The 25,217-nt window shown below is 39.5% G+C and overlaps 1 protein-coding gene across 4 annotated transcripts in view; it reads left to right on the top strand.

Moving 5' to 3' along the window:
• The window catches only part of LOC135729597 (calsenilin-like), a 189,460-nt gene that overhangs the window by 141,770 nt on the left and 22,473 nt on the right, over nucleotides 1–25,217 (top strand). Inside the window, exon 1 of one of the 4 annotated variants that reach the window (XM_073816241.1) lies at nucleotides 13,380–13,518. The exons of the other annotated variants lie outside the window; for them this stretch is intronic. Coding sequence (XP_073672342.1) covers nucleotides 13,413–13,518 — 106 coding nt within the window. The 5' untranslated portion in view covers nucleotides 13,380–13,412. Of the gene's footprint in view, nucleotides 1–13,379; nucleotides 13,519–25,217 lie in introns of those variants that run through there. 4 annotated transcript variants of the gene reach the window in all.

The raw sequence follows: 25,217 nt of genomic DNA, 5'->3' as shown, positions 1-25,217 counted from the left end.
CTACAGCATGAGATTTTTTGCCATCTGTTTTCCAATATTTCACATTATTTCATGATTAATGATGAATAGTATGTATGGGACTAAAGGATTGTGTTATTGAGAACTGGCAGCTTAGTTTAGTATGAATAATTGCCTGCTGTGAGGTTTTAATCTGCTGATACTGCAATGATTCAGTGTAAAATTATCTCTGTCTGATATACATGTACTGTACTGTAGCAATGTTACGCTGTCACCGTGACTGTACTGTACAGTATGTGTGTAACAGGAGCCCTTTAACTTTCCCAAAGTAACAAATCACTGTGCTGTGTCTCACTGGTGATGAAAGGACAGATGCATGTGAGATGCTTAAATCTTCTTCATGTCAATATTTAAATCAGTCATGTTCATTTCTATGTTAAAATGAACAAATGTTTAATTTTTTGATATACTGTCCCAAATGGTATATTGTATACTATAAACATATGGCTGAGTGAGGCTCTCCTGATTTCGCCAAGTGGTTGATGTCCTCAGGGCAAAATTATGATGACCCTGGAACAACATTTCAATCAACCAATCAGATTTCAGACTTAAATGTACAGTTTTTTTTTTCAAGTTTAAGCTTAAAACCAGGATTAGCTGCTTTTGTTTTTTTAGTGTTTAGTTTTGGTTAGTGTTGAGGTGGGTTTAGGTTTTATTTACAAAAATGTTCCTTGGGTCAACACAATATGTTGGCCATAGGTCTCTCACTTGGCAAGATCAGGTTGAACCGCTGAATGCGTAGTGTATAGTTTAGGTATGATTACAAAATTTTCAAAAAACCCAAAGTTCAAAATGTATCACATGACTAGACAGAGCAGACATTCTCATTTACAAAGATACTTGGATTGTAAAAATCCATTGAGGATTAAGAAAGTTATGATATTTTTAATATTATAAACCAGAGGAAAAAGTTATATATGGATGTCTATGGAAGGTGTGTGACCGAATATGCTGCTTAATCACAAGTTTTTGCTTGTAACTTTCTCATTTATCAGATATTTGCATGAAATTTTAACAGACGGTAGAATTTTGATAGTTCTTTCGAATTAAATCATAAACATTTACTGTTTTAGTTAGAATTAGTGTCAGACTCAGACCCATGGTTTTTACCACCACAAAAGTGACTAACAAACTCCCTCGGTTTATTTAAATACCTTTTCCTTCTGCCGTTTCAATGAAATTTTGTCAGTACCAAGATAAAAGATATATATTTTGTCACCCCTACCTTTCACTTGTGCCCTGAGTCTAGCTGAAGCACACCGAGTGGTCGAAAGTGACACAAATTTTCAAACAGTTGCTGTAAAATAAAAACACCTCAGGACTGAAAGCTCAAAATGTCAAACGCTTATGGTGGTTCTTCTTTACGTATTTATTGTAGTATATAGTAAAAAGATATTACAACCATGCAGTGAGAAGTGGATATTGCATGACACGCTTCTTAAGTAACAAGCTGGAAGAAACCCAGAAGTTTGACCCAGAAATTTGGCGCACATGCACGTGATGTCAGCATTGCTTCATGCTAATCATGATAGTTTCATGCTAACATCATGCTAACTTCATGCTAATCATGCTAACTTTATGCTAATCATGGTAACATCATGTTAACTTCGTGTTAATCATGCTAACATCATGCTAACTTCATGCTAATCATGCTAACATCAGGCTAACATCAGGTTAATCATGCCAACATCAGGCTAACATCAGGCTAACATCAGGCTAACTTCATGTTAATCATGCTAACATAATGTTAGCTTCATGCTAATCATGTTAGCTTCATGCTAATCATGTTAGCTTCATGCTTGCTTCATGCTAATCATGTTAGCTTCATGCTAGCTTTATGCTAATCTTGCTATCATCATGCTAGCTTCATGCTAATCATGCTAGCATCATGCTAGCCTCATGCTAATCATGCTAACATCATGCTAGCTTAATGCTAATCATGCTAACATCATGCTAATCATGTTAGCATCATGTTAACTTCATGCTAATCATGTTAGCATCATGGTAGCTTCAAGCTAAATCAATTTATCTTCATGTTAAATCATGTTAGCTTCATGCTAAATCATGTAAGCATCATGCCAGCTTAATGCTAAATCATGCTAGCTTCATGCTAAATCATGTTCGCTTCATGTTAAATCATGTTCGCTTTATGTTAAATCATGATAGCTTCATGCTAAGTTGTCAAACTCTACTCTCAGTCTAGGCTTTCTCAAGCCAACATAAAGTTTGTTCAGACAAACTTTTCTATCTAGTTTCAGAATGAAATTAGAAACCAAACTTTTGAAGCCATGTTTCAAAATGCAAGTTTTTAAAAATTGAAGCTTTGTGGTCTCTGTGTAACCTACATAAATGTGAATGATAACAGTGACACATGCACATGTGTTAATTCAATCTATAGACATAAACCTACCTTACTGTCAGACTAAAAAAGGTTAAATGCTTTCCCTGTCTGTTTTTATTCATCGCTGTGTAGAAGAGGTGTGTGGAGGTGTGCAGTGTTTCTTTACAAGGTGACATCAGCATCTACTGGCCTGGCACACATAATACAGAAAATGCCTTAAACGCTGTTCTTTTATTTTTTAGGGAAATGCGACAATACATATATATACATAGGCACACAAACATTACATACACATATATGTGTACTCACACACACAGTTTTTCACTTCATTGTTGTTGTGTCAACATAGCCTTAGTTTCAGAGTTAGTTTTTTAGTTTTAGTTTTTTGCACACTGCTTTTTATACTACAAAATGACATAGAGTGGTAGATATGTATGCAAATGTTATTTTTTAACAAATTATGGAAATTTTTTATGGAAAAATATATCTGATAAATTCAAAGATGCAAAAGTTTGAGAAATATCCAAAAAAAGTTTTTTTTATATCATTTAGTATTTAAAAATGGACAGGGATGTCAACCTTTTCAAATTGGTAGTGTTTCTCATTCTCATCAATTCTCCACCAAAGCCAGTTTTCTGTTGTGTTTTTCCTCTGGGTCCTGCTCCTCTTTATTGAATCTCAATACGGAGACTCATCTACTGTATATTAGCTGAACACCTCTGGTTTACACCACTGAGTCAGAATAAATTTTATTTTACACATTTAAAAAGTAAGATGTGAGCTTAGGGTCAGTAGTGAATTTATCATTATTTACACAACGAAAATCATGCAAACAAAGCACTTTCCTCAAGGATTTAATGCCCATAGAAATTCAAGAGTAAACACACTTGCCGTGGGACCTTCATTATGCCTTTATTCTCCCATTTATATACCGCTTCTGTCCCAGAGAACACACATACTGATAAAAAGTTTACCTTGAATGCAATGCCTTGGATTAAAGTGTCTGCCAAATGCATGTTTATGTCCCTGGCATTGTGTAGGTTAGGCTGTTACATGCAAAAAAATCGATTTATTATTTGTTGGGAATGCAACCAAAAAAAAGAATCAGTTTTGAGTCGTAAGCGATGATTCAAGTGATGTTGCATTGTTGTGTACACTCAACACTGTTCATTGCTTTGCAAGTCAACGCATTTATTTTAAGTCTATGGGATAGGAAAGGAAATTGCAGCGTCATGAGGGTCAATGCAAGTTAAACAGCAGAATATAATCATAACAAGTCTGCTAAGTAAGCATTTATGTGTCCCTTAAATAGTCAGATCGACTCAATCTTTCCTCTCATGTTTCAATGGCCTTCAACCAGGTCAGTCAGTGAGGACACAATACGAAGAGACTTGTCACTGTTGTAAATGCACAACATTGAGTCAATAATACACCAGCGCCTCACAGTGGACACTTTGTGTATTACACTACAGACAGTGGATCAGTGTCAGCTAGGCCCCACTAGGAGGACTCAAGAGGACTAAAAATTATTTAAAAAGCTAAATATTTTATAGTTTGGTGTTTTTGTAACAAATGTGATTCTTTCATTTTGTCAAGCTGTGTAGAGTATTTTATTGGGTAGAAATTGTGAGTGTAGGAGTCCCCTTAATATTGTTGTGGATGAACTTGATGTGAAAAACGTTGGGATCTACTTGTTTAGGCTCTGTGTATATTGTGATAGTCGAGCTGGTAGAGCAAATTCATTTTGTTTACACACACAAAAAAAATGCTAGCTAAACAGTATGGTGTTTAGGTTGATTGTACCGAGTCTTACTACTTAAGTTAGATGTAGATAAGCCTGCTGTAGACACCAGCAAAACAGCATCCCATTCTAGGCTTCAGACATATATTTGATGGTCTGTTTAAAAGGTTATATGCCTATAAACACCTCCACATCCACATACATTTTGTCCTTCATCATCTCAAAAAACTTTGTAGTGTGTCAAAGAATCTAAAAACATATTTTTACAGCCAGCCTTTGAAAATCCTCACTGTAAAAATATGAACTTTGCAAATAATTGTAATAATCATTTCAAATTATTTATTAAAACAAGTTAAAATAGTTTAACTTAATTTGGTGAGTTAAAGTAAACATATGTTGATATTACTTCTGTTTTGAAATGGTGTATGGTGGAGGACGAAGGAGACGAATATACAAGAACTTTAATATTAATTTACTATGAATACATATATAAGACATAAAACCTAACACAAAGGAGAACAGACAAAGAATATGGCTGCGTCCAACTACTTCCATGCTATATAGCAGGTGAAAAGCAGTAGTCCAGGCGAAAAGTACCCAGATGACCTACTACTTCTGCCAAGATCCTGAAGTGTTAATTCGATTGACCCTTTACTATCCCATGAGCCCCCATGAGAGGAGTTATACAAAAAAGAAGGAGATGCGTTGTTTTATTAAAAAAATGTCCAAAAGCGTTAAACAGCTGTGATTTTATAATCTTGCAAAGGCATTTAATCTGCACCATTCAAAGTGTACAGAGAAAAGGCAAACTCCTGCTCCACGCTCACAAGTTTATATTCAGCTGCTTCTGCTTTGTTTACCACATATAAAGTACATCCTGTTTTTGGAGCGCTTTCTTTTTCTACCTCTTAACAAAACATTAAGTCTGAACAGTAAGACAGTAATTTTCCATTACTGTATGTTACATAGCCAACAGGCTGTGTGGCCTGTTTAAACTTAAGGTCAAGACAGAAAAATGTATAAACAGTAATAAATGCTCAATATAATAAACCAGTAAAAATAGGTAAAAAGAACATTTATAAAAGTTACTTTTATAACTTTATGTTATTCAACTTGGGTTGTTTAACCCATTGTTGGGTCAAATATAAAAAATGTATGGGTTTATTTAAAACCCTCTGGGGTCCTTATGTGAATTTGCCCCCCATAAGCAGTTTTGACCTGCACTGACATTTGTGCTTTTTCCAGTTGTTTAAAAACATAATATTGGCAAAAGTCTCATAACACTGTGTTCAGGGTTACAATATTATGTGAGTATGTACATGTTTGTATTTTTGAGAGAAAAATGTTGTTGAGAAAAAAAGTGTTTTTTGTCACCGATATAAGTCCACAAAACGTCTCGGTTACGGATGTAACCCTCGTTCCCTGAAGGAGGGAACGGAGACGTCACGTCGTGACCGACGAATTGGGAACTCGCTTAGAGAGACCAATCTGCTTCGTTTACTACAAAAACGCCAATGAACTTGGCATTGAGATATTTGCATAATGCTGGCGCCGCCCCACCAGGTGCCTTTATAAGCAGCAGGTGCAAATAGGGAAATTAGCTTCTTTTCGCTGAGAAAGCCGGGAGAAAGTGTGACCGGTCGTAACAGCAGGTGGCAGCACCTGTGGCGACGGGACGTGACGTCTCCGTTCCCTCCTTCAGGGAACGAGGGTTACATCCGTAACCGAGACGTTCCCTTTCAGTCGGTCACTACGACGTCACGTCGTGACCGACGAATTGGGAATCCCTATCAAAACGCCACTAGGGGCTGACCTCTTCCAGTGACTGCGTAAAAGCCCTCCGGTTCCACTTAAGGAGGAGGAGGTAGGTTTTAGGGCAGAAGGCCGGGCACTAGATGTTCCTTTAACCCCACAGAAGTGCCAGCGACTGGGAAGCGCCCTACCTGAGCGGGATAGGAACGCTGCGGAAGCCACCACCCGTCTTAAGGGCTAATGGTGGGCGAAAGTCAACCGTAGTTGAGGAATAAAGACAGCCGTGGCTGTGTAAGCAAAGCAGTGCTCTGCTAAGGGAAACGTGGGCTGGTAGGATTAACCCCACGGAAAAATACTCACAAAGGAACCCGGTGGGACACAATGTGGAGCCCGAGCCAGACACGTAGGTTCGCGAGGATACAGCTAGTGAAAGGCTGACAGCCAATGCTCCGCAACAAAGGCTGCCAAGGCAGCGGAGGAAGAACAATTCAAACCATTACGCATTTTTGTTCTGAAGGCCTTCCATACTGACACAGTTATGAAGCATCAGTTGGAGGCTGCAAGCCGACCTGCGAGACTGCTCTCCGTGCTCCCCCTGGTGGAGGAAAGAACACGAGAGGATACAGGCTCGATACGAACACTGTAAAATCTAGTGAACGTATTAGGTGTCGCCCAACCAGCAGCTCTACAGATGTCTGTTAGCGAGGAACCACGAGCTAAAGCCCAAGATGAGGCAACGCTCCGTGTGGAGTGCGCTCTCAAATTAAAGGGGCAAGGAATACCCTGAAGATTATAAGCCAGGGTGATAGTATCAACTATCCAATGAGACATCCTCTGCTTAGTGACAGCTTTCCCTTTCTGCTGGCCACCATAACAAACAAAGAGCTGGTCTGAGGTCCTGAGGCTTTGCGTGCGAACCACGTAGAGTCGCAGTGCGCGTACGGGGCACAACAAAGCCATGGTTGGGTCTGCGTCCTCCGGGGGCAGCGCTTGCAAGCTCACCACCTTATCTCTGAAGGGAGTGGTGGGAACTTTGGGCACGTAGCCTGGTCTGGGTCTCAGTGAGACAGCAGGACCAAACTAAAGCACGAATCGTCAACAGAGAATGCATGTAAATCCCCTACTCTTCTTCATGGAGGCCAATGCTATCAGGGTCAGAGTTTTCATTGATAAAAACCTCAGACTCAAAAGGGAGACCTGAAGGCTTCAGCACCATGGACAGGTCTCAGGAGGAAAGAGGGAGGGCGCGAGGGGTTTAGCCTGCGAGCGCCTCTTAAATGTAATAATTAAATCATGCTGGCCAACTGATCTGCCGTTGATAAGAGAGTGATGAGCAGAAATAGCGGCGATATCAACTTTAATGGCGGAGGGACAGCCTACCATCTAACCTATGTTAAAGATATAAAAGCACAATGTTAATGGGCATTCTCTGGGGTCCTCGCGTTGCGAAGAGCACCGGGTGACGAGAAAGGTTTCTTTAAGCGCGTAAGCCCGTCTTGTGGACGGTGCTCGAACCGCGTCGATGGTGTTAGATACCGCTTGCGATAAATCACCTAAACCTTGCGCGCGCTCAACGACCATACATGGAAATCCCACAGGTCGGGGCGCGGGTGCCATAATGTGCCCCTTCCTTGAGAAAGAAAGTCTTTCCTCAGGGGAAATCGTCAGGGAGGGGCTGTCGCGAGGAGCATTAACTCTGAAACCCAATTCCTGGAGTCCAGTACGGGGCGACTAATAAAAGGCTCTCCTCGTCCTGCCTGACTTTGCACAGAGTCTGCACAATAAAGCTCACTGGAAGGAATGCGTATTAACGCACCCCCCGCGGCCAGCTGTGTGCCAACGCATCCACGCCGAGGCTGCCCTCGGTTAGTGAATAAAATAGGCGACAGTGGGTATCGTCCGGCGACGCAAACAGATCTATCTACGCACAACCGAACTTCTTCCAAATTAGCTGGACCGTCTGGGGGTGGAGTCGCCATTCGCCGGGGGCGCAGCTCGGGAAGCGCGTCTGCCGCTGTATTGAGCGTACCCGGGATGTAAATGGCACGAAGGGACCTCAGATGCTTCTGACTCCAAAGGAGGAGATGACGAGCGAGATGCGACAGGTGACGAGAGCGCAAAACCGCCTTAACGGTAAATAACGCAACAGTCGCAATATTATTGGTGTCGGCTAATACATCCTTCCCTCGCATCTCCATAGCGGAGCGTACAAGTCCCAGATATACAGCGCACCGCTCGCGGCAGTTGGGGTGCTATGCACACCCCTGAGACTGCAAGCCCGTCATACGTGGCTGATCATCCCGTGCTGAGGGCATTGCAATATACAGAATGCCAGGAGACCCCTCAGGGGCATATCTTCTATCGGAAATGCCGGGTCTACCACGGGGAAAAATTGAAATGACACGCAGGTGCAATGTTTACACGGTGTATGTCGGTGTGCCACGCTCTCCTCGAGACTCGATCGTAAGCCAACGCTGAAGCGGTCTCATATGAAGCAGCTAGGGCGGCGTCACAGCCGCAGCATGCTGTCATATGTCCAGGAGCTTCTGAAATTGTTTCAGAGGGACCGCGTACTTCCCTCGAATTAAAGCGAGGCAAGTCAGAACTGACTGGTTGCGCGCTCTTGTAAAACACGCCAATTAGTCGATCGAGTCTTATTTCCATACTGAGAAAAAGGATCCTCTGCACAGGGCAAAGTTGCTCTTTCCCAGCCGACCTGAAGACTTAAACGAGCGAGATGCCGAAGCATTAACTCTCTGTGTTCGCGCACGTCTGCCAAGAACGGGCTATTATAAGTCGACGTAGCTAAAAGCAGAATGCGAACAACGCTCTCTCTCTGACATTTTAATGCCGTGACTATGGAGACACGGAGAGAGAGAGACAGCTCGAATGGTGCACTTAGTATTAATATGCCCACCCCACGACGCAGAGCGAAAAAACGGTCTAAAGCGAGGGGAGATGGACACATAAAGTACACGTCTTACAGGTCTAAGGCTGCAAACCAATCTGAATATTGAAATACGAGCCTCGGCGTTATCATCCAAAAAGAACACCTTCGTAGAGCCGGTGCGTAAATCAAATCGATCGTAACCCGCCGCGTATTTTGGGTACTATGAGATAAAGGCTGGAAAGACCCCATCATCATCATCTCGGTAAGAGGGACCGGCTCGAACATCCTTCGCCAACAGGATATCGACTTTTGCACGCAGTACATGTGCATCGGACGCTTTCACCACAGTGAAACGAAAGCCCGAATTTTGGGGTGTGCCGGATTCGTAACCGAGGCGGATCGTGCGTAAAACCCAACGAAACGGGCTGGGAACTGAAGCCAAGCACCCAGGCACCGTACGAGGAGAAATAACGACACTACCGAAGTACCCGCGGGGGGGCAGCGAAGCGAGACAGGTGGGACTGCCGGTGCGTCTGCTGTGACAGCATAAACATCTACAGTATGTGTGTGTGACACTGACCTGAGCCCGCTTAGGGTAACGGTCGTCTGGTCTCCTCTACGGAGGGCGCAGACTCCGATGAGGGTGCTGGTGGTCCGGTCTCCTCAGCGGAGAGCTCGGACTCCTCAGGTCACCCGTTGGCGATAGAGGAGAGGTAGGGGAGCTGGTGTGTACCCGCTCACGGCTCTCTCGATCCTCCGGAGACCTAGAGAGGGAAGAGGAATGCACTCTTATGTGTGGTTAAGTGGGTACCGGCCGAACAGCCGGTGGAACATATGCAAACCAAGGATTTTCCACCCGACCCTCTATCGGGGGAAGGAGCTCCATCTCCTGAAGAGTGATCCTCTGCCAATCCGGGTCGCCCTTCACTGGCCACTTAAACTCCCGAATTTCACGGGAAGCGGCTAAGCGGGCGGGGCGAGCTGCTGACGACCGGTTCCCCTGCGCTGCCGAGATGGGGTCCGAGGAGGGGAACGGAGGTGGTCGCCGCAGGACGCCGACGGCGAGAGGCAGACTGAGGAGCAGGCGTGGTGGACCAAGGGCAGCTCTCTTCCGCCGGGGCATGACCTAGGAGATCGCCTCAGTCTGCGCAGCGGAGCTGTCCGACTCCCCTGGCTCGCCGAAGAGGCCGGTCTGTGAGACAGGAGCATTCAAGTTGTTCTCGTCTGCGTCCGTCATGTCAGCCAGACACAGCCAAAGGTGGCGATCTTGAACCACTGTGGTGGACATCGCACGACTGAAGGTCGCGGGCTCCCTCGTAAATCCTTGGTGAGCCTGCAGCAACGTTATTGCGAGCAGGGCCGAAGCCGCCTCTCCGGCATGCCTGATGGGCAGCGTCCGTAACCGGACGACTGTCTACAAACACGGGAGGAAAGGGTTGGGTGGTCCCTCCAGGAACGCATCCCGCTCCACTGAAGGGGTCCCCGCCCTTAGCGGCTCCGTTGGTGAGGGAGGTGAGGGGTGAAGCTGAACGGCCGGACGGCCGCAAATCACGTCAGCTCTTCGTGCCGCGGGAAAGAAAGGCACAGGAGGAGAGGACCGAGAGGCCCGAGCAGCTCCGAAGTACCAATCATGTGGGCGGGACGTTTCAGGCGGAAAGGGGTTAACCTTTCCAACTCTACCGTCTCCGCCGCTCGCGGGCACGGCCGCCATCTCCGGAACGACTCTGCCTCGGAGGAAAAATGGACACCCCTCTGATGCTGCAGAAGTGACGGGACCAGAAGGAGGTCCAATGGATTCGGCAGACATCGTAGAACACGACTCTGCAGTCTCCACCGGAGCCTCAACCGGCTGAGGATGAGAAGGCCGGTAGGCGGAGGACGCATCCTCCATCCTACTCAGCGTAGTGACGCGAAGGGCGCCCTGCGAGCGCTTGACAGCCGCACCATGGCGGCGTCAGCACTGCAAAGGCGCGGACAGCGTTCCCGTAGAAACGACAGTCGTCTCCGCAATCCAAGAGGGTTATGCTCTCACAGAGAGAACAGAAACTCTCCACGAACGCAGCCCCGGAGTGCTCGATGCCTGAGCACGAAGACAGCGCTCGTGACCGTCACTGGAACCCTTATACTTCTCGCATCCAAGATCGCACGGGCGAAAAGCTATCCTGAAAAGGACGCTGATCTCCGCATATACGAGAGAGTGGCTGCCTTTAAAAAGACACAGAGCTCTCACGTATCACTCTTTTAGGGAAATCACTCTTTGGGTGCTCAGCTGATGATGCGCACAGGGAAGGCAACGCACACACTAAACTCAAAACAAAAAAGATGCAGAGCCGTGGAATACTGCGAGCGTCCGCTGTGTTAGTACTGCTTGTCAATCAACTTCAGCAACCGTTCCCAGAAGAGCAGAGAGTAGCTTCTCAGTAGCAGATAAAGCCGGCTTTCGAAGCGAAAAAGCTAATTTCCCTATTTGCACCTGCTGCTTATAAAGGCACCTGGCGGGGCGGCGCCAGCATTATGCAAATATCTCAATGCCAAGTTCATTGGCGTTTTTGTAGTAAACGAAGCAGATTGGTCTCTCTAAGCGAGTTCCCAATTCGTCGGTCACGACGTGACGTCGTAGTGACCGACTGAAAGGGAACCCATACTAAACATGCTTTCACAAGACTTTTCAAAACAGGATCTAGTAATCTAGAGTTTTTTGTTCAAAATGATGTGAAAATCATTCTGCCTACTCATTGACATAAAACAATTTGATTTACAATTTCTAAGACACTTTTTGCTTTGAGAGGCCATATTGCGAGGAGGCGTGAAAGCTGCTGAATAATCTGTGATTGACACATGAGGAAACAAAGACTCGCATAATGAGCCGCATAATGAGCCTTTCAGGCAGAAATGTGGGAGGGAACTCAAAGAAAGAAATGTTTTGTTTGTGGTTGGTTATTATAGCAAAAATATAATCCAAACAAATAAGAGTCAAGGCACATTTTCAGGGTAATATCTGTATACCTAAATAACCGAACACACACACCACACACATTATATTGAAATATTTTTTTTACAATTTCACAAGTATACCTCATAGAAATAAACCATGGTTTTACTACAGAAAAACTATAGAAACCGTGTTTTTGGATAAATGCAATTTGATTTACCATATGTTTAATAGAAAATCATGATTAAACTGGTTTCTGTACTTGGTTTAGCTGCAAATACTATAGTAAATCTTGGTAAATTTAATCAGGGATGAGTGTGGTCAATTTATCATTACTTTGTGTTTGCAGAGACTGAGGCAAATAAACTAAGTTTTAGATGTCTTGTTTGCAATTGCATCATTTAAAAGAATGCCAAAAAGCGTGTCAAACATGATGCCTTGTGTGTTTGCAGAATTTCTCGAATTTTAGAAAAGAACCGCCTTCCCCACTTTTTAAAAAAATGCAATTGCGCAACACTCCTGATTGACAACTAGGAGGACCAATAGTCTTGATGATCCACCCAGAAAAATTAAATCCTCCGCAATACCTTTAAGTGTTAAGTTAGTATCTTGCGAGTATTTGTGTTTGTGAGTCTCTTTTGTCATAAACCCTTTCAACATTTTTGCAGCAGGCACGTGACAAACAAAATATAAATTTTTATCTGGAGAGAAAAAATAAGAACTGCTTACCTGGTAGCCATCTTGAGTTTCACAGTCAATTATGTCCCTTTCAACAATATTTTATAATTTTCTTTTGAAAATGTTAGTTCCTTGAGGGCTTATACAATGATTGAAAATTGTTGTAGAGAATGAGAAAATTGGTCTTGGACACATTTATATTCCTTATTATTGTCTCTACATTTACCAATGATCTTTACTCCACGTTTCTTTACTGTAAATGTTTATAGTATAACATGCACTGAAGCTTTTTATTTTTTAGATTTTTTTTTTTATTATAAATATTTTCATGTCAAAGAACCCAAATCCAGTCATGGACACGTTGCGGTAATGAAAATTTCCCCCTTAAATGTGCAAAAAACAACAAAATTGGTTCGTATGATGTCATTTGAAATCATGTGCAAAATAGTACATGAAGAGATGTTTGTAACTGTATGCTTCTTATTTTGATACTCTTACGTTGCATTTACTTTTTTTATCAAAATGTTTCATGGCACCTCATAAGTCTAATTTCGTGAGAATCACCCAAATGGAATTTGTCACCCTCGGAAGAGAAGTGACCGGCCGCCACTGCTAAAACCTTAAACAGTAGTGCCTCATTTATTTATAATCTAGTTTCTTCGAAGAATCTTTGATTTTTGCTCGACCCAGGGGTCATCTAGCAAACTCATCTGTTTATTCATATTTTTCTATTCACATTTTCACATTTTTAATGTGAATTCAGTAATACAAAAAAGAGAGAAACATATTTCAAACAAACAGCAGGAGAGAGTGCGCGTGTGTGTTGTGTTTTAAGTGAAAGGTCATCATTGCACTGATTCTTTGAAGTGTCCCTGTCTTGTAAAGTGACTGTCTGACCCAAACAGAATGCTTTATGTGGTCTTATGTGGACACACACACACACACAGACTGGTTGTCACCTGGTTTCTCTGAGATATTTCTAACTATATGATTCAAGCTCTTCTTGTTAGTCACTGTGGTGTGTTAACTCAGTTTACTGTGTTGTTTTTATCAGTCTATAATGGGCAGTGTGATGGCTACAATTTCTTTAGAAGTACGTCGGCGTTTCTCTCGACCCAGCTTCTTGGCTGAATGTCGGCACACCACAGCTCGCTACCACCGCTCAGGTAACGTTTCCTTTCTGAGAAATCTCATTTTGCACTTGTTTAAATCCGATTAGCTACAAATATTTTGTTAGATTAAAATTTTTTAATTTAACATACATTAATTAGCTTTAAGATAGGATTTATTGTTAGTTTACAACAGAAACATCTTTTTGACATAATTATTGCATAACTTTAAACTTGTTTTATTCATAGACCACAAGACCACTACATTGAAAAAAATTATTCATTCAATTTACTCAATTTTTTCAGGTAAGTGGTTGCAATCAATTTATTTAAGCTACAATTAAACAAAAGTTTTTTATTTTATTTTATTTTTCAATTTATTTTTGTTAAAATGTAGCTTAAATAAATTGATTGCAACCACTTACCTTTAAAAAATTGAATAAATTGAATTAATCATTTTTTTCAGTGTATATTTTATTCATACTTTATTCACATAGTCTGTGAAACTGAAATATAATAAGATGTATTAAAAAAAACTAATTTGCAGAACCTAAATAATACACTTTGCTTAAAAAACATTGATCAAGTCTTTCTTTACAGAATAATTTTTAGAAGATACATAGTTGAATGGTTTAAATAGACATTTGAATGGATGATATCCAGACTTGTTTCTGAATCAATTTGCATGTCGCAGTTGTCAACACTGTTATAGATGCATGTCAACTTCTTGCTGTAGACTCTCGTAGACTGAGTCTGTAACACTGGATAGGTTTAGACTCTGGTAGATACCGTTCATCTGGATATTATCGTTTTCTTGAAGCGCTTCGGATAATGATTTGCGTGCAGTCTAAATTGAAAAACCACAGTATTAGAACTTGTGCACTGTTACAAAAGGTGCAAAAGTACAGCCAATATTTGAGCAGTGCCACCCTAACCATACCCCAAACCTAACCCCTTTTTATACAAAAAATTTAAAATGTGTCATGTATTCATTTTATATTACTGTATGCAACTTAACGGATGGAAATGTGTAGGAAAATTTTAGAAACAAAAGTAACAATATAGTAGTTAAAAGATATTTTAAGCCACTAATACAGACCTTCCCCCTTATTTAAATCATACTGTTAGAAATTAAAAGCATAACAGACAGACAAGTAATGTTCCGTATTTTACCCAACCATGAGTTGAAACAATACAGCATTTTTATTCAGGAATATTCAGCCACACTTCAAGTCTTTCAGATTGTAATTAAAGTTAAAGACTCTTTTATTATAATCACTCAACTCACCTGTGTGTTTCTGGTGCTGCTGTGAGGATCAGATGTGTCGCATTCTTCCCGTGTGATTTCTGCTATATAACAGAGAAATTACTTGTCTGGCTATCATGGTAAAGGTTAATAATTATATGTATGTTTCAGGGCTTTGAACCAGATTTTTTCCCTAATTGGTTCATTCCGAACAGAAACCCGAACTGGTTAATAACGTTCCATGTCAGCTGTGTGACATACAAATAAGTAGGCTGATCATTAGGACATTAAACTTAAATTATTAGTCTACATAATTTTTCTTAAGTCTCTATCTTGACATCAAACATCAAAAAAGGCTACATTATGTAAGCGACATAACTGTAATTCTGACATGCCCTCATTTGTTTCAGCATTATGACAATTTCTGCCATGTCGTTTATTGGCAAACAACTTAAACAAATGTTTTTTTTAGAAAAAGAATACTGTGGTTTGCTTGCTTTTTGAAACGCGTCTCTCCGTGATGCACTTTTGAGTGGACTTAAACACACACAAATGGAGGACAAATTCCAAACGGCACTTAGGGAAGAAGATGCAGCATAAACAGTCGCTCCACATAAAGTGAAAATTAAGTTGTTTTCAGTGCTTTATTCACCAAATGTATCTTAATAGACTACAGTATGAAACACAGTAGCGCAACTATCTCTCAAGTTTATATATGTGACCCGTCACGGAAACCAGTGACACAAGTCGGCAGCACAAGTTTTGAGATCATGAGAAACAAAGTTTTTTTTTCAAAATTAGTAATTTTCGTTTTATAGCAGAATCTGTTAGTTGAGATCACGAATAAGCCTCTCCATGTTTGAGATAGCAGTTTTTGTATATTTAAAAGCGTACATTTTGCGGTTGAAATCAGCTTGTTTTTCCGGAGATTCTAGCGTGCAGCGGGGGGGGTCATTGTCTGTGTATATTTACATACTGTATAAGCGGCTTGTGTCTTCGCCCCCGCCCCCAAAGGGAACAGCGTGACTACTAAATAAGGATAGTTCGGCCAAAAATGAAAATAATGTAATTAATGACTCACCCTTATGTCGTGTTAAACTCGGAAGACCTCCGTTCATCTTCGGAACACAGTTTAAGATGTTTTAACTTTAGATTTAGTCCGAGAGCTTTCTATTCCCTTCATTGAAAATCTATGTACGGTTTCCATGTCCAGAAAGGTAATAAAAACATCATCAAAGTAGTCCATGTGACATCAGTGGGTCAGCTTGAATGTGTTGAAGCATCGAAAATACAATTTGGTCCAAAAATAGCAAGAATTACGACTTTATTCAGCATTGTCTTCTCTTCCGAGCGTGAAGTCACGTGACTGTAGTGACGCGGCTGCCCTGTTCCTCAGATATGTTTGCTAAGTTTTTTTTTCAAACTTATTTCGTGCGTCTCCCCAGACTGTAAATGAAGCTCGGGTGCACAAAAGAAAGATAAAAGAAGCTGGGGCGGAACAAATAACAGTCAGCCGTGTCGTACGTCAGCCGCATCACTGACTTTATGCGGCGCCGCAGTCGAATTACGTCAAAGTACCGCGAGAGCTCTTCAAGAAATCTTATGGAGTAGTTTAATTTCGACTCACTCTCGCGGTACTTTGACGTCATCCGTTTGTCCATTCTTGCAGTGCAGCGTTTAGTCAAACACATATAAGTTACACAGAGATGGTTGAATTTGTGATATATAATTGGCTACATGTTTTGTTCTTTCAAGTCATTGGCTGATGGAGGAACGAGTGAGCGATTGATTACATCCCTAAAGGACTTCATGTTTTTAACGGCGCTGTTTGGATTATCTATTATACTACTTCCCTATTTTAAATACAAACTTTGAAGGCGGGTTCATGTTTTTAACGGAGTGTAATCTCATAAACCCTTACATGTTACGATGTAAATAGTCCTCAGATTGTTTATTATATTGTTTTACAAGATGTTCATGCGAAATCTGATGTAAACAATAGACTATATATCTATATTTCACGGATTATACGCATTTGTGGACAAAAATGGTCATTGGATAATCTGAAACAGACTGGATTCGACTTGTGATCAACACAAATGTAAAAAAGTAATGTTAATTTTTGCATGTTGTCATGCGGACTTCTGTCACAAAAATACTACATATGATGCAATTTTACAGGGGGTATGGCTTAGCTAAATGAGATGTAAATGAGCCCTGTTGTCTCCCCCAGGTGCAAAGATTCGTCTCGATTTTCTCGGTTTGAGTATTTCTGAGTTCCTATATTCAAATGGCCACAACTTCTCCAAATCTTATCAGATTTCCATGTGTTACACATTGTTGGAAAGCTTAGAAACTGCACTTTCTGAATCTGCGAATAACTCAAAATGCCCCAGATCCGACTTGTGTCACTACTTTCTGTGACTGGTCACATATGAAGAGTTCTGATCTTTGAAGGGCATAGGGATAATCACATTTGAATTTGACCGGACACATTCAACCGCATGTGGGTCTGTGCTTACAGAAAATTGCTCACTTCAGCGCCTTTTTGCGGTTAAATTGTTTAAAATCACTTAAGTGTTAACATTTGCAATCCTTTGAAACACGTGTAAATGATCAACTTTCACCCTATTTAAATTTGCGAATTAATCAGCGAATCGCAAGCGAGCTGAACTGGAAGTCGTGATCTGTACGGATCCCGGGTCAACTGCGATCCGTTACACCACTAATTAGTATAAAAAAACCATCTTGAGATACTTGGTAGCCTACAATATTTCCCTCTTATGATTGAGCATTAGAGACTTGGGCTTGAGTAGGCTACTTGCTGGTGGCAAGCTTCGTATTTCTTGAACTTCACCGAGTCATATTGCACAGAAATCTTGTCAAAAAACAAAAAATAACGGTATTAACCTGTTACCATTATTTTAAATAAATGTTTCTATTCCGGAACATATATTTTTTGAAAGTTTCTGGTTTCGTCTCTCTTTCTTGCAAAACATCAAAAGTTTCTGGTTTCCGTGAACCGGTTCAAAGCCTTGGTATGTTTGGGCAGACGCATGACTTATATACAGATGATTTACCTCTGTTATGGTTTTGTCTGCATATTTTAGAGTAGTTGCACAGACAATACAACAAAGCCACCACCATCAAAACAGCGCAGATGCAAATGTGCATAAGTGTGATCCATTCTGAAGGAAATTTATAAAAAAAGAATAAAAATTAGCATTGGTGAGAAACAGTGGGCTCCAAAAATCTTGAGAGCAAACCACTGATCTATATAGACGCTTTCAGCAGTAGCAACATAAACAAATGGCTGTCGTGGAACACACGTAACATTCGATAAGAATCAATAACAACAGAGTCCTTTTAGAGTAGTTTAATTCTTTTAACAAGCAAAATAAACAACAAGTAGATTACCTTAGTTCATATTTCATAGCTAATGTGTATCAAAAACGATACTGAGCTAACTTGCTGTATAAAATTTGTACTATAATGTATACAATGTTAACTACAAACCAGCTGCCAAATCTCTAGGGGTGTAACGGTTCTCGGTAACGAACCGAACCGTCCCGTTATCCTCCCACGGTTCGGCAAACAATGATGTTTCTTAAAAATCTAAGGATGGTTGGGGTTAGGGTTTGGGTTAGTTTGTACAGTATAAAAACCATAACGTCTTTGGAATGTCCCCACAAAACATGGAAACCAGAATGTGTGTGTGTGTTGGAGACCGTTTAGCGCGGCAAGTGAAGGAGAAAAGCCGCTAATAGTGGCACCGCCAGCTTAATTTAAGTCTACTGCAGCAGCGATGCTCAAGGAAACGTGGACAAAACTGTATAACCCGAGTGCCATATGCTCAAGGCAATACATCTAATATGACGAGTCGCTTATTGTACCGTCATCACCAGGGTGTTGTTGATAGCACGCAATCGCAGGTGAGGCCGAAACATCACACATTGCCTTCTGTGTTTAAATGTTAACAAACTGATCTTCTTGCGAAAAAACGTGAAGATAGTGGCATAGAATAAAAAAGTAACCCAGTGTTCTAAGCTATTTTATGTTGGTTTCAAAGTGCACTGTATGTTTGTTTGTACATGTAGTATTATAATGCAAGTACTAAGTGAAAATGTTGATTTTGGCAGAGGATAAAAACAAGCCTGTTGTGACCGAAGCGTAACCGCGCCAACACATGTTCGTAGGATAAACCTGTCTATAAATGACTGGATTGCGCATGATATTACAATATTTAAGCCACCGTCCTACCTTATTGGTATGCCCAAACATTCTAGGACTTTATCAGATTTCAATGATAAAACACTTCTTTACCAGTCTTCCTGTATTTTTTTACAACACAAATGTTTGTGTACATGTAGGTATTTAATGTAAATATACCTGTCATGGAGTGTGATGGATATTTACTCTCTGTAGATGATAGGGAGACCTCTGGTATCACTGTGCTCTGAAACACTTGTTGTAAATAAAGTGTAAAAATATATATTAATAATTTAATTTTGATTCCTTCTTTTTAACTGCAGAAAATCCTGTTAAAGATTTCTTTTATTTTTGTTTTAAGTGCTCTGGATACTTCGTAAAACATGCAATGATACGTCACTGATTCTTGAAACTTTGGCAAAAACATGTCCCACTAAGAAAAGTGCTCATTCTGTTGGAAATCAAAAACATTTTCATGAAGAAAAAGAATCAATGTTATATTCAGGGGGTCCTTTGCACATATGTAAGGTTCTTTTAAAGGTTTATTTTTATTTTTTATTAATTTAATGATTATATGCTGGCCCATTGCCTAAAAAAATCAGCTGTCCTCGTTTAAGAGATAATCATTTCAACTTGATTAAAAAAGCCAAAAGTAATAATTGAATTGAATAATATATTTACCACATGAAAGAGTACATTGTAATATGTATTTAAAACTACAAACAGTGAGTTTTGAACAATATTTACTATTATTTTGTGATTGCTCAAAATGTGTCCCACATATTCGTCACCACCGTCAGATATTTATAAAAAGCAATAAAATCAGACAATTAAAGGGTCAACTGCATTCCTGAGGACCCCATTTTCAAACCTTCAGCTATACTGCATGCTTCAAGATCACTCAAACTTCTGTATGTTTGCTATTTTCTTTTAAAGGGGCGGTGAATTTGTCGATTTTATTGTTTTATACTGTTGCCTGATGTCTGCTTATGATGTCCGCGTGGTTTTTACATTCAAAAACATCAAAAACAATAAGTAATAGGCTATTTTGTAACATGGATTAGTGGCTCTCTGGAGAAATGGTTCGTTTGAAGGGGCGGGCCGCATTGAAGACCTGGACGTAAACACCCACTGCTATGATTGGACGGCTTCATTCCCCGTCATTACATGTGGGCAAATGTTTTAAAAACATTAATGTGATAAAAATAGCAGCCGAACACAAATATGTTTGAGCCCCAAAAGATTCTGGGTGCTAAATATGATACACATAAATGACAATACGTATATTAAAGTAGAAACAAAACTCGACGTGACTAAATTACCGTATGCAACACAGTAAGCGCGCATCAGAATCTAAACTGCGGCTAATAAATCCTTATCAATAACTTTGTATATTTCGATTGTGCTTGTGAAGTTGCTTTTACATTCACGTAATGTTAAATACCACAGTTATATGATAAAAAATAAGCTTTGTTGAGTGTTTGACCTTTCAAACGTAACTCGCCTAAATTACCGTACACAACACAGTAAACGGGCATCAGAATCTAAACTGCGGCTGATAAATCCTTCCTTATAACTAACTTTGTATATTTCTACCTTTAAATTACAGTCGTGTTGTTAAGTGGTGTATCTTTATTAATCGTTTAATGTTTTTAGTAAATTAAAACAGTCAAACAAACGTGTTTAGACACGGATGTTACAACAGGACATATCAAGAGATCTCTTCTAACAAAGCAATTATAGTGAAACGCAGTAACTTAAATCAAGTAAAATGTCTTACTGTGTATAATGCTGTGTCATTGTTGTCAGATCCAATATAAGTGGTGCTTTTAATCACAGTCTCTCTGCAAATCCAGCATCGACTTCTTTCCAAATGAATCCGTGTACACAAAGTTAACAAACACTCCCCACACGAGCTGGAACTTCTTCAAAAGCAAACTTTTTCCACGCATTTAATGTTATGTTCCAAGCCTCCGAATTAAAGTATTTAGCTTCTGTGTTGTTCCCACGTGGTTCTTCCACAACCGAAAATGCGTTTCCAGTCTATCATAACAGATCACCGCGTCAAAATAAAAGTCTCTCAGAAAAAATGTATTTAAAAGTCATTTTGGTTAATCTTTAAAGACATATTTACTTGTTGAGACACACGTGTCACGCGAAGCTGTGGGCGGGGCTACAAAAGTGGTCCTTGTATTTGGCTATGGGGCGGTGCTTCAATTCTACTTTGACGTCATAGATTTCCGAATTCCACACTGGCTTGTTTTAACGTATTTGATTCACCGCTCCTTTAAACTTGTTCATATTTTTGGACACTGCTACTGTGACAACCATAACATGTCAACACTGTCATCTTTGTAAAAAAAATATTAGATTAGATTATGAAATACATGTATAATTTTTAAGAAGAGGTCTGAAGTAGCAACAGAGGGGAAACAAGATGGCTAATGTGAACAACTCATCTATTTTTTTTATCTATATTAGGTTTTTGTCACCACCGTCAGATGTCACCACCATCAGGTTTTTTCTGTCAGGTTTTATGTATTTTAGAAAGTTATGATTTGATATTTCTTCATCACAGTGCTCAGGATTGTTATTTTTTGGACCAAATATTTACATAAAGTTTAAGCAAGAAGCCATTGACTTGAGTGGTATACATTTTGGAATAATGAGGCCAATGTCACCACCGTCAGACGGAGTTTTATTTGTTTTAAATGAATATGCTTACAATATGTTTCTTCAGTGCTGTTGAGTTATTAAATTAATAGTCTCTATTAAAACAAAAATATGTTTATTAAATAAAAAAATCATTACTTTTTCTATTTAGGCTTAAAGTAAATGTTGTATGAGTAATACCTGGAAAAACGCTTATTTTATGAAAAAAAAATACAAACAGGGGAGGTTGCACAAGTAAATAACTGAACAAGCAAGACCTTGGTCTATAATGATATACCTTCAGATTTTGTAATTTAACAAAAATTTTTCAAAATTTAAACCTGTTTCATCCAAATTCCCAAGATTCACTGACAAGTAAGATCCTATTCAGACCATCTACAAAGACTTTGCATTCATTCATCAGAACCAGAGGTTCATTAGCAGATTTGAGCAAAAATCTATGTTTCTACAAAATTCATGTACTCACTTTTGGTTGGAAATTTGAGTAGTGCTGGCAAAGCGTCTTGCTGCTTAAAAGGTTTCCAAGTGTCTTTTCATCTACAAAAACAGAGATAAGATCAAGACAAAAAGACAGATTACATTTATAGGCCTACTTCTGCATACTATAGATAGTCAGTTTTAAGTGGCTGCAATGCAGGTTTTCACACAGGATGTGGTGCGTACTGCGCTATGAAACCCATTCATTTTAATGGCTCACGCCGCACAGGACAGTTTGTCGACCAGCTTGTGCACACGCGACGGTCAAGGTTCAAAATTGTTTAACTTTTGCACTACGCTCTGTGACGATTACTTGTGCGAACCCAGTGGCGAGCGCACCCCGTCCTCTGTGAAAGCCGCCTAAGGCATCCAACAGTGGCTAACAGTTGATTAAACTTTGATGCTCCTAATTTCTTTTCCAACAGAGGGCATTGTAGGACCCCAAAGTCAGTCTGTTCTGTAGTGTACAGGAAATCATGAAGTTAAATCTTTTCTGGTCTACTTTCTGGTTGTGATGTTCAATCAATACCAGCCTTTTATATTTTAGTAAAACCTTTGGCCTAATTTTAGACTATTCCATTAGCTGTGGCCTTTTGTTTTTATACTTCCAGTGCAAAAAGTCTACTGAATAACAATAAGAATCATTTTGGGGTGAAAAATGGCTAGTAAATATTATACAGTAACCAGGTTTTTGCAATTTTTTAATGTTGCTATAGGCAGTTTCCTCCTGGTTTCTCATCAATTTTTGGTGGATGTCATGTGGTCTCATTTATAAAGCGTGTGTACGCACAAAACAGGGCTGGAAATTTGCATACGGCAGTTCCCACCCAAAGGTTGTGACCTATAAAAACAAACTTGATGGGAGAATGTGCTTACAGGGTGGGATCTGAGGATGATTCATGTACGCACACTTGCAGGTGATCTGTGATTTATAAAGGGAACATTGCTTTGTTTTATAAGACTTAACATTTTTTGGCGTATGACATTTTTTGGCTTTTGTGCATAAGGTTCCTACGCACAGTTTTTTAAATGAGACCCCTGGTCTTAGTAATGATAATTTTCTCCACTTGTTGATTATTGTCTTTACAGTGTTCCAGGGTATATATAATATCTTGGAAATGTTTTGCAACCCTTTGATATTTTTCAATAATGAATGAGCTCCCGTGCCTGTTGAATAAGCCCTATTTGAACCGTGGCTTTATTAGTTAGATGTTACCAAAATGATGTCAGAAAAATTCTTTAGGACCAGTCACACTTTATTAAGGGTTAACTAGTCATTTTAATTGATGGCAGGTATGTACTAATTTATATTTAACTTAAGTCTGAATGTGATTGATTGATTCTGAATATTGCCACAATCACTTTTTTGAAAGGGTGTGCACACTTATGTAAACAGGTTACTTTTTTTCTTCATTTTTACCCCTTTATTATTGTTATTGTTATTCACATTTATTAATATAGGTAGAAATTTGACAATAAATATGGAACAGGTTCTGACAGGATTAATCTTGGTTTCATTTTTTGAATGACAAAACTTGCATTTTAACACTGGTGTGAAGACTTTCTATATGGGACAATTAGGTGACGATAATTAGTTTGTGTCCGTATGGTTCAATTAAATGTAAAAGGGTTAAAATTTCTAATTTGCAGATTACTTGAATACATCCTCTTTTTTGAGGACCAAGTCTAACATTTCTGGTTTTATTTCATTTTGACAGAATATTTGTTGGATAATGGCAAACATGTCAATGTGGTGTAACTAGTATTTTCTTTTAATGAAAATATAAATATATTCATTAAAAATGTGGAATTAAATATAATCATCTAGTGTAATATGATTTTTTACATACATTTGTACATCATTTGTCAAAGATTATTTAGAAAACAGAGCTGTTTTCAGCATATGCCATGACAAATATAACAAAAATGCATTAAAATTTACATTTAGAAATAACTATAAAAAATATATATGCGATCAAGGTGGATAAAATATTTAATATTTCTCATTCTTTGGAGCAATTGGCGGTTACACCATTTGACATTTCCAGGTCCATTCAGTCTTATCTTTCATAAAAATGGTGCAAATGTAATTTTTACTGCATAAAATTAACATAAATACACTATGTGCATTGAAATAAACCTGATGCATGCTTTAAAAACAAGTTTTTTTTTAAAGATTTTTGAATTTCTCTTCTTGCCAAACTCTTTTTGTTACTGACCCGCATGCACTGTATAAGACTCTTATTTTATAGACCCCAAGCTATGACTGACTTTCTTCTTTTTATCTTTTTATTTGGTGACTATTGGAAACAGCATTAGAAATAAAAATGTTATTTGACATGCAAGCAAACTGTGAGGTACGTGTATTTGTCTCTGGCTTATTCAATCAAGTCAGTTCCTGTGTGGAATCCTTTACAATCAATGGGAATCCCTCTCATATTCACAAACCTTTTTTTAGATGTCTTGTTTTTTTGTTGTCGGTATGTTTTCAGGATGTTTGTCATCCAAAGCACATCCATCACACCTCATTAAAAGCAAAGAGACAGAGAGAGAAAGCACTTCTCTTAAGCCTGAGGATTGAGAAAGCAAGCCAGTGTTTGCCCTGAGAGTGCTTATGTATTAGATAGAGGACCGACTACCTCATATCAGGTTTCATTACTGTTTGCACAAACTTACTGAACATGTATTGAGAAGAGTGCAATGTTTGTACACATTGAATTATTAGTACAGCCTACCTCTGCAGAAATAACGTTGTAATGTGTCTTTTGTTGGGTTACATTGTACTGATTTTGTATCCAATATAATTTATAGGTCAGAACGTAACTTGTAAAGCTTAATTTGGGTTTTTTTTAAGATTACACTGTAAAAAATGCTGGGTTATTTCAACCCAGCATTTGGTTAAAAGGGACAAGCCCAGCTGTTGGGTTAAATTAACCTAGACATTTTTTTATATTTGACCCAATAAACAAGTCAGCATTTTGAGTTGAAACAACCCAGCATAGGTTCAATTACAACCCAGTGAGAAGGTTCAGTACATTTTTGACCCAGCATTTGGTTGAAAAATAATTATTTTTAGAGTTTATTATGCATAAACCAGATAAGTTTTTATAGCATGTGATAATCTTTATTGTAGCTTTGTATTATATTTTTT

The sequence above is a fragment of the Paramisgurnus dabryanus genome, chromosome 11 (assembly GCF_030506205.2).
Source record: "Paramisgurnus dabryanus chromosome 11, PD_genome_1.1, whole genome shotgun sequence".
Classification (NCBI taxonomy): Eukaryota; Metazoa; Chordata; class Actinopteri; order Cypriniformes; family Cobitidae; genus Paramisgurnus; species Paramisgurnus dabryanus.
The sequence above is the reverse complement of the archived record's forward strand: the minus strand, read 5'-3'. Positions and strand labels throughout refer to the sequence as shown.